The following is a 15,260-nucleotide window of genomic DNA, read 5'->3' on the forward strand; positions in this document are numbered from 1 at the left end:
AAATTTTTAATACCATATCTTTGGAAAAGATACATTGCTTTTTGCCTCCACGTTACTATGAGGCCCTTCCTTCATCTTCTCTTTTGTTTCTTCGACCTCTTTTTCATCATCGTTTTCACCCTTCCTCTCTTATTTCTTCTATTACCATTAGTAAGATCTTATCTTTTATTAATAATATCGGCATCACCTGAATCAATGTCATTGTCATTGATACATCCAAACCTTTGTTGTTGGCCTTTCGTCGAGGTTAACAATGAAAACGATCGTCGATGTTAACAACGGAAATGATAGGGATGACAAGGCGAAGGAGGCCTTAATGATCTCCATTCACTCGTTCTCATATGTCGCACCCTCACCTCTTATCCGCTTATAGTGAGAAAGAAAATGTTTTAGAGATATATGTTTTTTTGAGAGATCGTTTGTCTTGTTCGAAAAATACAAGGCAACGACGATGGTGGATAGGAATTTGTGAAAGAAAAGATTTTTTATTTATATAAAGTAAAATAATATTTTAAAGATAAATAAAAAAATTAAAAATTAAAATATAAACTATCACGTCTTTGCCAGCAACACGTTCCAAATAGCTGTGACGCAGGTTGAAAGAGGAATGAGCTGCTTGCTTAACTGCAAGTGATGACCAGTAGAGAGAACCGTGCGGCGAAGCGGCGCGTGCTCCGCCTCCTGCACGATCGCGATACCCGTGTCCGCCTCACCAAGATCCACGCCCACATCCTCCACCACCATCCCCACGGCTCCGACCTCGTCTCCACCTGCGCCGCCGCCCGACGCCCCTCCTACGCTCTGCGCCTCTTCCGCCATCTTTCTTCCCCCTCCCTCCTCCTCTTCGGCGCCGCCATCAAGGTCCTCTCCCTCGTCGCTGCCTCCGCCGCGGACGCTTTCCGCCTCTTCTCCCTCCGCTCCCGCTCCCTCTTCCCCGACCGCCTCACACTCGCGCCCCTCCTCAAGGCCGCCACCCACCTCGCCGACCTACGCCTCGCCCGATCTCTACACGCCCTCACCCTGTCCTCGGGATTCGCTTCTCACCCTCCCGTCGCTGTCGGGGTCATTGAACTTTACGCTGCCTCTGGTCACAGGTTCGACGCCCAAAACTTTTTCGACGAAATGCCACGCAGAGATATCATCGCGTGGAATCTAATGATCAATGGCTTCTGCCGAAGAGGCGACGTGGAAAGCGCGATTGGCCTCTTTAGATGGATGAGCGAGAGGAGCGTGGTCACTTGGAATTCCATGATTGCCGGCTTCGCCCGTCGTGGCAGAGACGCCGTCGCATTGCAGTTTTTCCAGGAGATGTGGGACTACTCCGGGTTTGAACCCGACGACGCCACATTGGCCGCAGTGTTGCCGGTCTGCGCTCGGTCGGGTAACTGCGATGTCGGGAGTAAAATACATCGCTATGCCGAAAGAAAAGGATTGTTGAAGGACGCCGTGCACGTCGGGAACTCAATCATCGACATGTACTGCAAATGCGGGGATTTGGCCAGCGCTAAATCGGTTTTCGACCAGATGCCCAGGAAGAGTGCGGTCAATCGGCCTTGATTTGTTCGATGAAGTGATGAGGAGAGGCGAGAAGCCCAACGCCGGGACGTTCGTGGGTGCTCTCGGCTGCTGCACTCATGGTGGCTGGGTAGACAAGGGTCGAGAGTTGTTCCGCTCGATGCTTGCTGAGCGTGGAATCCAGCCGTGGCACGAGCATTACGGCAGCATGGTGGACCTCTTGGGGAGGTGCGGCCATGTCGAAGAGGCTCATGACTTGATCAAGAGTATGTCTATGAGGCCGAACGCCGCCATTTAGGGCGCATTGCTTTAGTGCATGCAGAAACCACCGGGAGGTTCGCGTTGCAGAGGTGGCCGCCAAGGAGCTTATTGAGCTTGAGCCATGGAATTCGGGGAACTACGCGCTGTTGGCCAATCTTTATGCGGAGATGGGACGATGGGAGGCTGCGGAGGAAGTGAGGAGGTTGATGAAGGGGAATAGCGTGCAGAAGGCGCCAGGGCGGAATCTTGTAGGCTCAGAATGCGGCTGAGGAAGAACTCAAACTGGAGAAGACGAAGTTCTTCGTTCAATTGGTGGAGCTTGCGATTGCCCCACTGCCCATCTTGTGGACAAAACCAGGCGGCAAACGAGTTACAATCAGAAGCAGCGGAAGAAGAGGATTTTTCGGTCCGAACTCTTCTGGTAAACATATATTTATTGAGATTAATCGACTTACAACAAGAAACCTTTCGTCGAACACCACTAGCACGTTATCTTGTGCGAACTCTTATTCTTCAATCCGCATGAATAATCAGAACATCCGTCTTCTGATCTTTGCCCTCCATCTTTGAGAGCATTGATCAGTACAGAGATCCCACAAATTCAAAGGGCGCTACTACTGTCTATACGAGCTTTGTTGACGAAGCAATCCTACGTCTTATTCTTACTTTTTTATTGCAGCTCCTATCGACGCAGAGATTCGGCCTGCAACGAGATGGTGTGCGTCAGATCGCCTACATGAAGGCTGTGCTCGCCCAGTGGAATCCGCCGGATGCCGTCACCGTCAGCCACGGTGAGATCCCTGCACACGTCCACGCCCAGGAGGACCCTCACCTGCTCCCCGGCGGCGAGGTGTACCTTCTCGAAGGCCACCAGTTGCTTACTGGGGGCACCGTCCGCTGCCGGCGGCCTCCAGTACACGAGCACCGTGTGGGACCCGTCGCGATCGCCAGCGTTCGTCACGTCTACGTGAACGGGGACGGAGAGGCCGTCGCACCGTGCGTGGGTGACCGGGACCGTTCGGCCCGGCTCGCTCGCGTTGAATAATGGTTCCGCTCGTAGCCCATCAAGCGGGACCGAGACTTGGGCCGGGGTGTCGGCCAGGGCGTGGGTGAATTTGGTGTAGCTCAGGCCGTGGCCGAAGGAGTACACGACCGGTCCATCGTAGAAACGATACGTCCTGCCCGGGTAGCCTGTCGACGGGTCGGCTCGCATGGCCATGTTGGTCATCGTCACTTTCTCCACGTACTCCTGGGGGTACCACGTCACCGGCAATTTACCACCTAGTAAAACAGTGCCACAAAAAATTACACGCCGAAAATAAGCGATTAGCACATAAAGATGGAATATTTAAGTGTAGTGTTGGTGGTTAGTACCTGGATTGTGTGCGCCAAAAATCACTTCGGCGATGGCCGTTCCGCCGGCTTGGCCAGGGTACCCCGCCCATAGAATGGCTGCGATGTTTGGGTCGTCCTTGGCGAACGACACGTCGACCGGCCCGCCGCACATGAGCACCAGCACCGTCGGGCCCCGGCAGGCTTTCGCCACCTCCGACACCAGCTCCTGTTGCCAGCCAGGGAGGAGGAGCCCCACCCTGTCCCGCCCCTCGGACTCGATGGATTGATCCAGACCCACCACCACAATTGCGGCGTCCGCCCGGCGGGCGGCTTCCACTGCTGCTCCGATGGGCTGCTCTCCGCTGCAAGCCACGTTATTGCAGCCGACCTGGTGTACGGTGTCCACGTACCCACCGATCCCTTTAAGAGGGCTCGTGTAGGCACAAGGAACACCGGCATAGTTTCCGATCATGGTGACCGTGGCATCCGAGTTGGGACCGACGACGGCAACGGTTCGAAGGCGAGACGGCGACAGCGGCAAGGTGCCGGCATCGTTCTTGAGCAACACCATGGCTTGCCGGGCTGCCTCGAGGGCGAGGTTCCGATGGGCCTGGGTGCACACGTGTTGTGGACCGAGGTTGCCGAACGGCTGCTGCGACGGCTCGCCGTCGAACATCCCCAGCCGCATCTGCACGGCGACCGTGTGGGTCAACGCGGCGTCGACGTCGGCTTCACTTACCTTGCCTTGCTTCAAGGCACTCTCAGTATGCTGTGCCAAGAATTGCCCACAATCCAGATCCAATCCTGAAACATAAGAACATCAGGTAATTAACATAACATAGCTGACAATAAAATGGGCTAATCTAACTCTAGTAGCATATCTACCTGCTTTGAGTGCATATGCAACTGCATCCTCAGGGGTGGAGGTGTAATGCTGTGCGCTATAGAAGACACCAACGGAGTCACAGTCGGAGACGATGTACCTATACAACCAGATGAAGAAGAGTGTTCCCATTAGCTTTCTATGTAACAGGCATTTGATTTGATTGGCTTCTGATGATGATGATGATGATGCTGACTGACCCATTGAGCCTCCATTGGCCACGAACCGTGTGGCGAAGAAGGTTCGAATCTGCACAACTGGGGACTCCATTGACTTGGTTGTAGGAGCACATCACACTCGCCACCTTCCCTTCCACCACACAAGCCTTGAAGGGAACATCGTACGTGTCCTCCAAGTCTTGCTTGCTCACCTGTCAAACCCACACGGTCGGTCAGATGAAGAAGAAAGCAGTGGAGGAAGGTACGACACAGCAACAGCAATATTAGCGACAAGAGCGTGCCTTGGCATTGAAGTGGAAGCGGTCGACCCCCTTCCAGTTGTCGAGGTCGTAGGCGGTGTAGTGCTTGCAGCAGGCAGCGACCTTGAGGCGGGCATGGCTGGTGCCGCCGTTTGCTTGTTGGAGGCCGCGGACGTAGGCGGCAGCGTAGCGGGCGGACACGGCGGGGTCTTCGCCGGGGGTCTCCTGGCCGCGGCCCCACCGTGGGTCCCTGTATATGTTCACGTTGGGGCTCCAAAACGTCAGCCCGGCTTGGCCTCCGTTGTACATGGCCCGAGCCTCGTCCGACACAACCTGCCTCAGATTAGTAGTAGTAGTAGCAGTCATCACATTAGATTGCTGTGGGCAACGTACACAGCGACCAAAGAGAGTGAAGAGGAGAATGGAGAGCAACACATCGGCCACCGACAACAAAGGATAGGGACAGTTAAAAGGCAGTTAATGGACTTGGATCAAGAGTTGAAGCGTGAGTTAAATTTGCTGTGGTGGTTACTAAATCCACCGCAAAAGTCAGGAAGGAAAACTGGAGCTCCACCTAACGCTCATCCCTCTCCAATCATGTCTTTACAGCACCCAACTCACATGGCCTTCTCCTCAGTGGCCAACCCTACAATGGGACAGTGGTTTGTGAGGAAGAATTGGAAGATAGCTGCGACTTGAATGCATCACATCACCACGTCTGATCTATATCTGTGACATATCAAGTTTGCAGTAGGAAACACATATAGGCCTGCCCATGAACCGATGCTTCCTCCAGCTTTCATCCTATTATTGTCTTCGTCCACGGGGGTAACTTGGATGGCCAGATTCCACAAACAATAATTGAGCTTTGGACAAATAGAGGAAGAGGAAGCTGACAGCGTAAGTTGGCAGCTCAGCTTCTCAAGTTTAACTCGGGTGTTCCTCCTATTCATAAAGGAAACTATGGAGTGACATAGACTTGCATGTTAAGCTACAATATTCTTGAGAAAAGCCTTTGGGGTAAAGACAATGTTCACTGGCTTTACCAAGGCAAAGAGAAAGAAGAAAAGGTTGGAATGACAAGTCGGTGGTTAATGGCATTGTTGCCATTGCACGGGTGTCGGCGCCGTTGCCGGCCAGGTGATGAGAGAGTATGGAAGTAGAAGAACGAGGGGCGGGGGGGGAGGAGTACGGACCTGACCCATGAGCTCCCAGAGAGTGGCATTGAAGGAGGCGGCGGAGGAGATGACCTGGGGGAAGCTGGTGGCGCCAGGGAAGGCGCCGCCGAAGCGGACGCCGGGCCCGGAGTTGGACACCCCGTGCAGCGCCTCCGACCACCACTGGTACCCGGGGATGCCCAGCCGCGGCACCCCCGCCGCGGTGTTCACCAGCAGCGCCACCTTCTCCGCCACCGTCAACCGGCCGACCAGGTCCCGCGCCCTGGCCCGGATCGGCTGACCCCGCTGGCAGAACGGCAGCCCCGCCGCAGGGCTCCCCGCCCCGCAGGCGAACGCTGCATTGGTAGCGGCACCTCCGCCCCGTACGAGGGCGGCGGCGACGACAATGGCGAGGTGGAGGAGGATGTAAGAGGAGCTACGGGGTTCGCCCATAAGTGACATTAGTCGAGCGTGAAGGCGATCGGAGAGGATTGGAGGTATAAATAGACTGCGAGACGCTATAATAATAGCGGGCCACAATATGTTTTGGAAGAGATGGGATCCAATAACAAAAGAGGAGCAAAAAAAAAAAGTAAATCATTATAAAAAAAATAAAAAATAGTAAAATACTTCCATCTTGGGTCCTCTCACAAATTATTTAGGCAAATCATATGGAGGTTATTGCTACTATAAACTAAACTCCAATAAATTATCGATGGGTTAATATTTGGATCATCTACTTAATGTTTGATGGATAAAACTTTCTAGATACTTTTTCTTAAATGAAACACCTAACTCTTGACTCGCTCTTTATTTCAAGATGCATAGATATTGGTATATCTAAGATGAATCGTCAATGTAGAGACGTCGATATCTTTCAGACTGAAATATAGATATCTTAGGAAGGAACATGAGAATCATACGTCAACATTCGACTGATATGGAATATTATCCCTCATCAATTATTATATTCTACCATTCAATATCGTTGTGGAGATATGGATATCCCACCAAACTAAGAACTTTTGATGTTAATTTATAGCAATGTTATCTTCATAGAGCGTGTCCAAACAGAAAGTGTATGTAGCATGAGAAGAGTGTCCAAGTAGAACATGTATGTGGCATGAGAACGAACAGCAATCATGACATGGTTCCTTGGTGGCTGTAGCATGCAAGAAAAGAAAAGAAAAGCTTGGGAATCCATGACACTCCCACCACGGTAAAGGAATCAAGCTCACCTCCTAACGCTTAATTTGCCACTATGAGCATGGGTGATGAGATCTAGTTGGAGAAGCAACCAAACTAGTGTGTGAGTTCAGATTCATCTTCTTCCTTTTTCTTCATACTAAGCTGGGTGTCATAGGTCTGATAACGATTCGAATCGAATCGGACCGGAATCGACTTAGTCTGATGATTCGTCCGTTTTAAACTGAATTCCATAATTTTAAAAATAATTTTTTTATTTATATTTTAAATTTTAATTTCAAAAATGGTACTTGCCAATTCGATTCTGATTTTTAATTTTAAAAAATCGAAATTATCAATATGCTGCCGAACCCCCGTAGCTGTCACATTAACCTCCAATTGTTTGGAGTACTGCTCAATTATTCTTCCTTCTACCGAGAGAGAGAGAGAGAGAGAGAGAGAGAGAGAGGAAAAGCAGCACAAGTTTGAGTAAGAAGCATTTAAGAAAAAGGACGGTAGCACAGAAAGTACACGAGTCCTTTTCATCCTATCTGTTATCTCGACATATAATGAAAGGGCAGCAGCTGTCGGCAGACAGAAATATATTATCGTGTATCTCCTTTTAGGTCCAAGAAATCGAGAGGCGGATGGTTCATCGTTTGGAGTGCCTTCCACTGGTTTCCCAGGAATAATTGAGCACGAAGACAGATCTCTCTCTTGGGTTCATCTTTCGACTTTGTGACATCAAACATCCAGTAGCAAGTATTCTCGTACAACTTCTAGGAGGTGAAGTTTGAGAGGCAATGAGTGGTGGAAGAAAGAATACTTTTACATCTCTAATAATCTAAAGAATGGGATGATTTATTTGATCTAATAGTAACATGACTTAGAGGCAAAGTTTTGAATCAGAAAACGATCCGATGACATACATTAGATTTAACATACAACGTAATGTTCAATCTCACATATGTTAATCTTAATCCAAACGTTTGCTTTGCTCGAAAGGCTCCTTTATCTCCACTCCCATCCATCGCTATTCTTCAAAGTAATGCATTGGCTTTCCAGGCATGGATGGGCTCTATTTGTTCTTTTGCTACTCTCACACAGAATATTTATACTCAAAGGTAAGAATGGGAGTTTGGGTAAACTAATAAGAATATATTATTTATATATATATGTATAGTTTGGAAGGGCTTTTGGACCCATCCTAACCACCTAATATAGGTAGAACTAACTTAACCCCACATCTGTTGTCCAAAAAGTAAGTTCTTACAGTCTTTTAGGCCCCCTACACACATCACCAATCCCTTTCTTCTTCTTCTTCTTCTTCTTCTTCTTCTTCTTCTTCTTCTTCTTCTTCTTCTTCTTCTTCTTCTCCTTTGCCATGAACACGATTGACCCACATTGCTTCTCAACATGACCTACATTTTGCAGCACTCTTATAGTAGAGGATCACAAGTTAGTTGTACTAATGCCATTTTCCTAACATGCATGTGATGCTGCTCTTCCTCCAACTTTTAACTTCCCAGCTTTTATGGGATATAATGTGTTATTCCTGATATGATCCAAGACAAAAGAGAAGCCAGAGAGCATAAGGGTCAAGATGTTTAATGAATCCACCAAACTTTCATTGCTTATGTGAGAGCAAACAGCTTGGCAATCACAATCACATTTAATTTCTACGAAGAAAAGCCTCTGACAAGAAGTAAAAGGTATAATAGAAAAAGAAAAGAAAATTCTTATGAGCTTCCACTAGCTTGGTTGTTCTGACAAGAATCTTTGTTGGGGTCTATCAAGCATATGATTACTGACCCATCGGCTGTGACATGCAAATCCCCGGGTTACCTAACAATGAAGACTCATAAATTTTGAGTGGTCTCATCATGGTTGTTAGTGTGGCTGCATGGAGCTGTCGCATATTGGTAAAATATCACATCACACCCTCAGACTAGTATTACACCATTGGAATGGTGATTTCTTCATGACAAACAGTGACATGAAAATAATAAAAGTGTTTGATTGCAAGTATGAGGAACAGTTGTTGAAGAGACACCTTATCTTGTGATAATCCAACCCCAAACTCTATCGTATGTGTTTGTCTATGCCCTGTGCATCTATGGGCATATGCAATATTAGTTACATAGTATTCAGTATTCGATGTGGGTCATTCCTTCCTTTGATGCTATTATATGGGTAAGAAGGGTTTTGATTCCATGTATTAAAAAAATTGATCTGATATCATAAAGAATAATCAAGAGAGTCAACAAAAAAAAATTGAAAAATAAATTCAATAGTAGTGCATATAAGATTTACATAGTTCAACATTCATATTTTGCCTATCCCAAGTGATATTTGAAAAGAAAAAAAAAAAAAGAAATTACCAGCCTCCAATTAGCCATCTGTCCCATCCTAAGTGATATTAAAAAAAAATACATTACCAACCTCCAATTAGCTACTTTTGCATTATTTCTAGTTATAGTAAAATTGCTTTGGATCAGGGGAGACATCCCATAAATAATCCAACCATGACAGTCTGGTTGTGCACCCTATCCTCCCTGTCAAAGGTCTCTTTTGTAGGAGATGATATTTCTGGGTGGATCAACGCACACACAAGAGAGAGAGAGAGAGAGAGAGAGAGAGAGAGAGAGAGAGGATATTCTGCAGAAGAAATATCAGAAATTAGGATCATTGCATTGCTAACCATTTATCAGGTTTCATTCTTTCATGACTTGTTGTCACTTGGTCGCCTCACTTCAAGTTTTTTTTTTTCCCTCAAGCAATGTGATTGAGACAAATGAATCAGACTTGATGAAGGATTTCCATAAACCTTTCTATTCCTTTTAATTTAATTTAATTTTTTTTGGGGGTCAAAACAATCTTAATATGACTAGCTTGTCTCAACTCCACAGTTTACCAAAATTACATCTATTGAAAATGAGAAAAAGATAATTCTGCCTAATTAACATCCTATCATTTCAGTTTCATACATAAAACTCAGTTTGATAAAAAAATATTTATAACGTTCATGTAAAATTAGATTAAAAATTAAAAAAATTTTACACCTTCACACATAGGTTGGTAATGTCGATCACCCCCTCTCTTCCCTTGGCCGCATGTACTTTCGAATGAGGATAGTGATAATTCACGATAAGAGCTTACGGGTGGAACAAAGGCGTAATTAGAACTAAGACTATAATAATTTTTTTTAATTATGAGAGTAAAATAATTGATTTATATAGCTAAGGTTGCCCTGTGGGAAGAAAAAAAAAAACTTAATACTTTCCATAATCTTCTTTATTTTTTTTTTCTGCTAATTTTGTACTATGTGATACTATATCAATCTTGCTATGCTTGCGCCTACAATAGAATCGTTCCTTAAGACAGTCTAAAGCTTATTTTTTTATTTTTATTAATCGAATCTAATTTATTTTTTATTATTGAGTTTTTAGCCAACAAAATATACATCCTTAATACACTGTCACACACAAACTGCATTATCATTACAGGATAAAGAAGATACAAACAAAGGTTAGACATCTACATTCAAATAGATGTATTGGGCTAACCAAGAAGCAGTTGGCATGGCTTGAGAATCAGATCTGGTGTCACAGTTTGAATGTCCATCGTCATGCGGTTGAACTCCTCCACTAAGCGGAGCAAAGAGTTCATAGATTTCAGCTTCTTTGTCGACTCCTTCACTAGTTCTTGAGGTGGTATTATGGGCATCCAGCCATAGATACTACTGCTGCTGTAGTGTATGGAGCTAGATCTGTTAGAAATTTTGATATCAAAATGTGTTTCTAAAACATTATAATAGAAACACAAGAAAACTAATGCAGAAGCGAAATAGTATACCTCTAGTCATTATTGTCAAGAATTTCATTAACGATTTTTCCTTGAACTTTGGCACTTCTCGGCTCAGAACCCTCGCTTTAGATGCTATAGGAAATCCTTTAGACTTCAAAGAGATGTTGAGCCCAAAGACCAAAATCCTCGTTTATATAGATGTACTCTCATCAAGAACATTTATTATTACCAACTCATAACGTTCAAGAATTAATTCAAATTTGTAACGTTTGGACTATAATGAAAAATTTTAATGATATTAAATAAATTATTTAATAATAATAGTTTTATTTATAATGAATAAAAAATTAAAATGTTTAAATCATAATAAATGAAGAAATTCATGATAATGAATTATGAATCTTAATAAGAACGGTTACATTCTCCCATTTTCATCCATATGTTTAACTTAATAATTTAAATTAGTCTTTATTGAATAATTTTCTTAAGAAACAAATATATGAATCATAACGATAAGTCCTTTAAGAGCGAGTATTATTATCCATGTATCATGATGTATTTAATTTCTTAATCTTAATGTGGTAATATTACTTAATGAATAAACCTTATGTGTATTCTTGGTCCAGTAATAATATATTTTCTCAAAATAATATGCACATGAATGGAAAAAATAGCATAATATATATAAGAGTTTCAATATCATTACAAAGTGAAACCAAGTCTCATTTTCTCTACATGATCCTTGAATTTCAAAGGTGGTATGCCTTTAGTCAAAGGATCAGCAATAATCAATTTAGTGCTAATATGCTCAATGACCATTTTCTTTTCTTTTACATGTTCTCTTATGGCTAAATACTTAATGTCGATATATTTAACTTCTATTTTTATTGTTTTTAGCCATAAAGACAGTAGCTGAATTATCACAAAAAATTCTTAATGGCCTAAAAATAGAATCTATGATTTTAAGCCTAGAAATGAAAATGTTAAATCATATACCATGTGAAGTAGCCTCAAAACAAAAGATAAACTCAGCTTCCATGGTAGAAGTAGCAGTCAAGGTCTGCTTAGAACTTTTCCAAGAAATAGCTCCATCAGCCATTATAAAAATATATCCTGATATTGATTTACGAGAATCAACACAATCGGCGAAATCTGAATCTGAGTAACCAATCACATCTAGATTGTCTGTATGTCTATATATAAGCATGTAATCTTTGGTTCCTTGTAGATACCTCATCACTTTCTTTGCACCTCTCCAGTGGTCCATACTTGGATTACTCTGATATCAACTTAGCATCCCCACAACAAATGTAATATCATATCTAGTACAGACCTAAGCATACATAAGGCTTTCTATGACAGAAGCATATGAGATGTTCTTCATTGATTCCCTTTCAAGATTGTTCTTTGGGCATTGGTTCAAATTGAACCTATCACCTTTGACAATGGGAGCAACACTTGGTGAACAATCCTTTACCTGAAATCTTTCTAAAAGTTTATCAATATAGGTTTCTTGTGATAGACCTAAAATGCCTCGATGTTTATTTCTATGGATCTTAATACTAATGACGTAAGATGCTTCACTCATATGCTTTATGTCAAAATTTTTAGAAAGGAATTGTTTCACCTCATGCAGCAAACCCTTATCATTAGTTGCAAGCAAAATATTATCTACGTATAAAAACAAGAAAACATATTTTACTTCCACTGACCTTTTGGTATATGCATTGATCCATGAGATTTTTAACAAATCCGAATAAAAAAATCACTTCATAGAATTTAAAATATCATTGGCGGGAGGCTTGTTTTAAATCGTATGTAAAATTCTTAAACGTACAAACCAAGTGTTCACCAACAGTAGAGGAGAAACCTTCAGGTTGTTTCATATAAACTTCTTCCTCTAGATATCCATTAAGAAATGTTGTTTTCACATCTATTTGTTGCAACTCAATGTCAAAATGAGCAATCAATGCCAAAATGATACGAAGAGAATTTTTTTTAGATACAGGAGAAAACGTCTCTGTATAATCGATTCCCTCTTTTTGAGTAAATCCCTTTACAACAAGTCTTGCCTTGTATCCCTCAATGTTGCCTAATGAATCTTTCTTAGTTTTAAAGACTCATTTGCAGATAATAGCCTTTGCTTCGTTAGGCAACTCTACAAGATCCCAGACTCCATTGTTCTTCATGGAATTCATCTATTCTTTCATGGCATCGTGCTATAAATTTGATTCTTTGCAACTCATGGCTTGTGAAAAGGTTTCAGAATCATTTTTGGCTCTAATATTATAGTCAAATTCTTGTAGATATACAACATAATCACTAGGAATTATTGATCTTTTATTTCTAGTAGATCTTCTTAATGTTGAACCAATGTTTCCCTAAGGAACTTGTGGTTCAACTAGTTGTTCAGGAGCTTGTTGTAATTCTTGAATTACTTGATCTATTAGAATACTATCAACAACTTATGAAATTTCAATGATTGGTTATTCAACACTAGTTTGTACTTGAGGAGTGCTATGAACTATAACCAATCTATCATTTGATGTGGAAGCTTGAGATTCTATATGATCATGTGCAGAAACTATGTTCATGAAATGATCGCTCCCACTAATCATGTCATCCTCAAGAAATTTTGCGTTTCTTGATTCTACAATCCTAGTTGTGTGAGATGGACAATAGAACTTGTAACCTTTGGACTTTTCGGTATATGCAATGAAATACCCACTAATAGTCCTCGGGTCTAGTTTCTTTTCTTGTGAATTATATATCTAACCTCAGACGGACATCCCCAAATACGCATATGTCGCAAACTCGGTTTCCAATCTTTCTATAATTCAAATAGTGTCTTTTGGATAGCCTTGGTTGTAACTCGGTTTAATATATACACAGCCGTCTTTAGTGCTTCAGTCCATAAAAACTTACGAAGATTGTAGTTGCTAAGCATACTCCGCACCATGTCTAATAATGTTCGGTTTCTTCTTTCTGTAATATCATTCTGGTCTGGAGAACCAGGCATGGTGTATTGGGTAACAATCTCATGTTCTTGAAGAAACTTAGCAAAAGGACCAAGTGCTTGTCCATTTTTAGTATATCTACCATAATATTCTCCACCTCTATTTGTTAGGATCAAGAGCACTAAGAGGCGGGGGGTGAATTAGTGCAGCGGAAAACCTTCTGCAATTAAAATCGAAAACTACGTTCGTTCGATAGAAGTGATTTTGGTAAGAAAGCCGATTCGTAAATCACTTCAACTTTTGACTAGGAGAGATGCAGCAAAGATATGAACGCAGTTTGCAGTTATGATGGAAATCAGAATATAAGCGCAAACTGAAATACGACGTTCATACGATAAAAGCGATTTCGGTATAAAAGCTGATTCGTAAATCACTTTAACTTGAGATAAGGCGAGATGCAGTTAAAGCAAAGATATAAAGGCAGTTTGCAGTTATAATGGAAATCAGAACGTAAGCGCAAACTGAAATACAACGTTCGTACGATAAAACTGATTTGCGTCTTAAACCCCGATTCGGAAAGCACTGAACTTTGAAACACGTTCGTAAAAACACAGAAGGAAGTAAGCTATTGAGGAGGTTTGCAGTAAAGATAAGATGCTCAAAGTAAATGCAAACCGAGATTTAGAGTGGTTCGGTCAATCTTGACCTACTCCACTTTTGGCTTCCTCCACCGACGAGGTCACCGACGTCAACTAGAGGCCTTCCTTCAATAGGCGAAGGCTAACCACCCTTTTACAGTTTCACTCCTTTTGACGGGCTTAGGAGACAACCCTTACAAAATTTTCTCTCCTCTCTTTACAACTCAGAACTTGGAAGAAAAGAGGGAGAAGAACTTTTGGCCTTTACAACAATTTTGAGCTCTAAGAATCACATAAAAAGATCAAGATTTCGGTGTAAGTTCATGCCCTTTCAGTGCTGAATGGGTGGGGTATTTATAGGCCCCAACCCAGTTCAAATTTGGAGCTCAAAACTGTCAATTCCCGGAATTCCGGGATCAGGCGGTTGCACCTCCTGACTGAGGCGGTTGCACCGCTTGGCAGAGCTCGAAGACTGAGCCTCTGGGTGGTGCTACCTCCTGTCAGGGGCGGTTGCACCTCCTGCCAGAGCTCGAAGACCGAGCTCAGGCGGTGCCACCTCTTGTCAGGGGAGGTTGCACCGCCCAGTCTCGCTCGGAGACTGAGCCCAAGCGGTGCCACCTCCTGGCTGGGGCGGTTGCACCGCCCAGTCTCGCTTGGAGACTTAGCCCAGGCGGTGCCACCTCCTGGCTTGGGCGGTTGCACCTCCCAACAGAAATCAGGGTCCGAATGGGTTGATCCATTCGGCCCAATTTGGGTTTTCAAGGGCCCAATTGCCCCAAGATTAAGTTAATGGGATCACCTCCCATTTCCAACTTAATCATTGTGCTAACTACGATATTCCCTAAGACATTTACTGCAACTTGCTCTGGTGCGTCAATCGCTTCTTCCGGCGAGCTTCCGACGAACTTCCGTCGATCATCCAATGAACCCTCGATGATGCTCCTGCGGACTTCCGGCAAACTCCTGGACTTGCGATGATCCACTTGGCGAGTTCCGACAAGCTTCTTTGGCAAGTTCATGGACTTCTCGGATTTGTTCCTGCAGAACCTTCGACGACTGTCCGAACTTTCGTCGAACTCTCGAACTCCCAACGTGATCATTGTC

At 43.6% G+C, this 15,260-nt stretch overlaps 1 protein-coding gene and 1 pseudogene across 1 annotated transcript; one reads left to right on the top strand and one right to left on the bottom strand.

Annotated features, from left to right (window-relative positions):
• Window positions 1-596: 596 nt before the first annotated feature.
• Window positions 597-2,191, top strand: LOC103971490 (pentatricopeptide repeat-containing protein At1g09190-like; annotated as a pseudogene).
• Window positions 2,176-6,035, bottom strand: LOC135653448 (probable beta-D-xylosidase 2). Its single transcript, XM_065175437.1, has 6 exons — window positions 5,609-6,035; window positions 4,455-4,745; window positions 4,195-4,364; window positions 3,997-4,094; window positions 3,151-3,915; window positions 2,176-3,057 (listed from the first exon to the last, which is right to left on the bottom strand). The coding sequence occupies exons 1-6, from the start codon at window positions 6,029-6,031 to the stop codon at window positions 2,459-2,461; spliced, it is 2,346 nt and encodes a 781-aa protein (XP_065031509.1). The 5' UTR covers window positions 6,032-6,035; the 3' UTR covers window positions 2,176-2,458.
• Window positions 6,036-15,260: the final 9,225 nt, after the last annotated feature.

Source organism: Musa acuminata, chromosome BXJ3-11 (assembly GCF_036884655.1).
Source record: "Musa acuminata AAA Group cultivar baxijiao chromosome BXJ3-11, Cavendish_Baxijiao_AAA, whole genome shotgun sequence".
Classification (NCBI taxonomy): domain Eukaryota; kingdom Viridiplantae; phylum Streptophyta; class Magnoliopsida; order Zingiberales; family Musaceae; genus Musa; species Musa acuminata.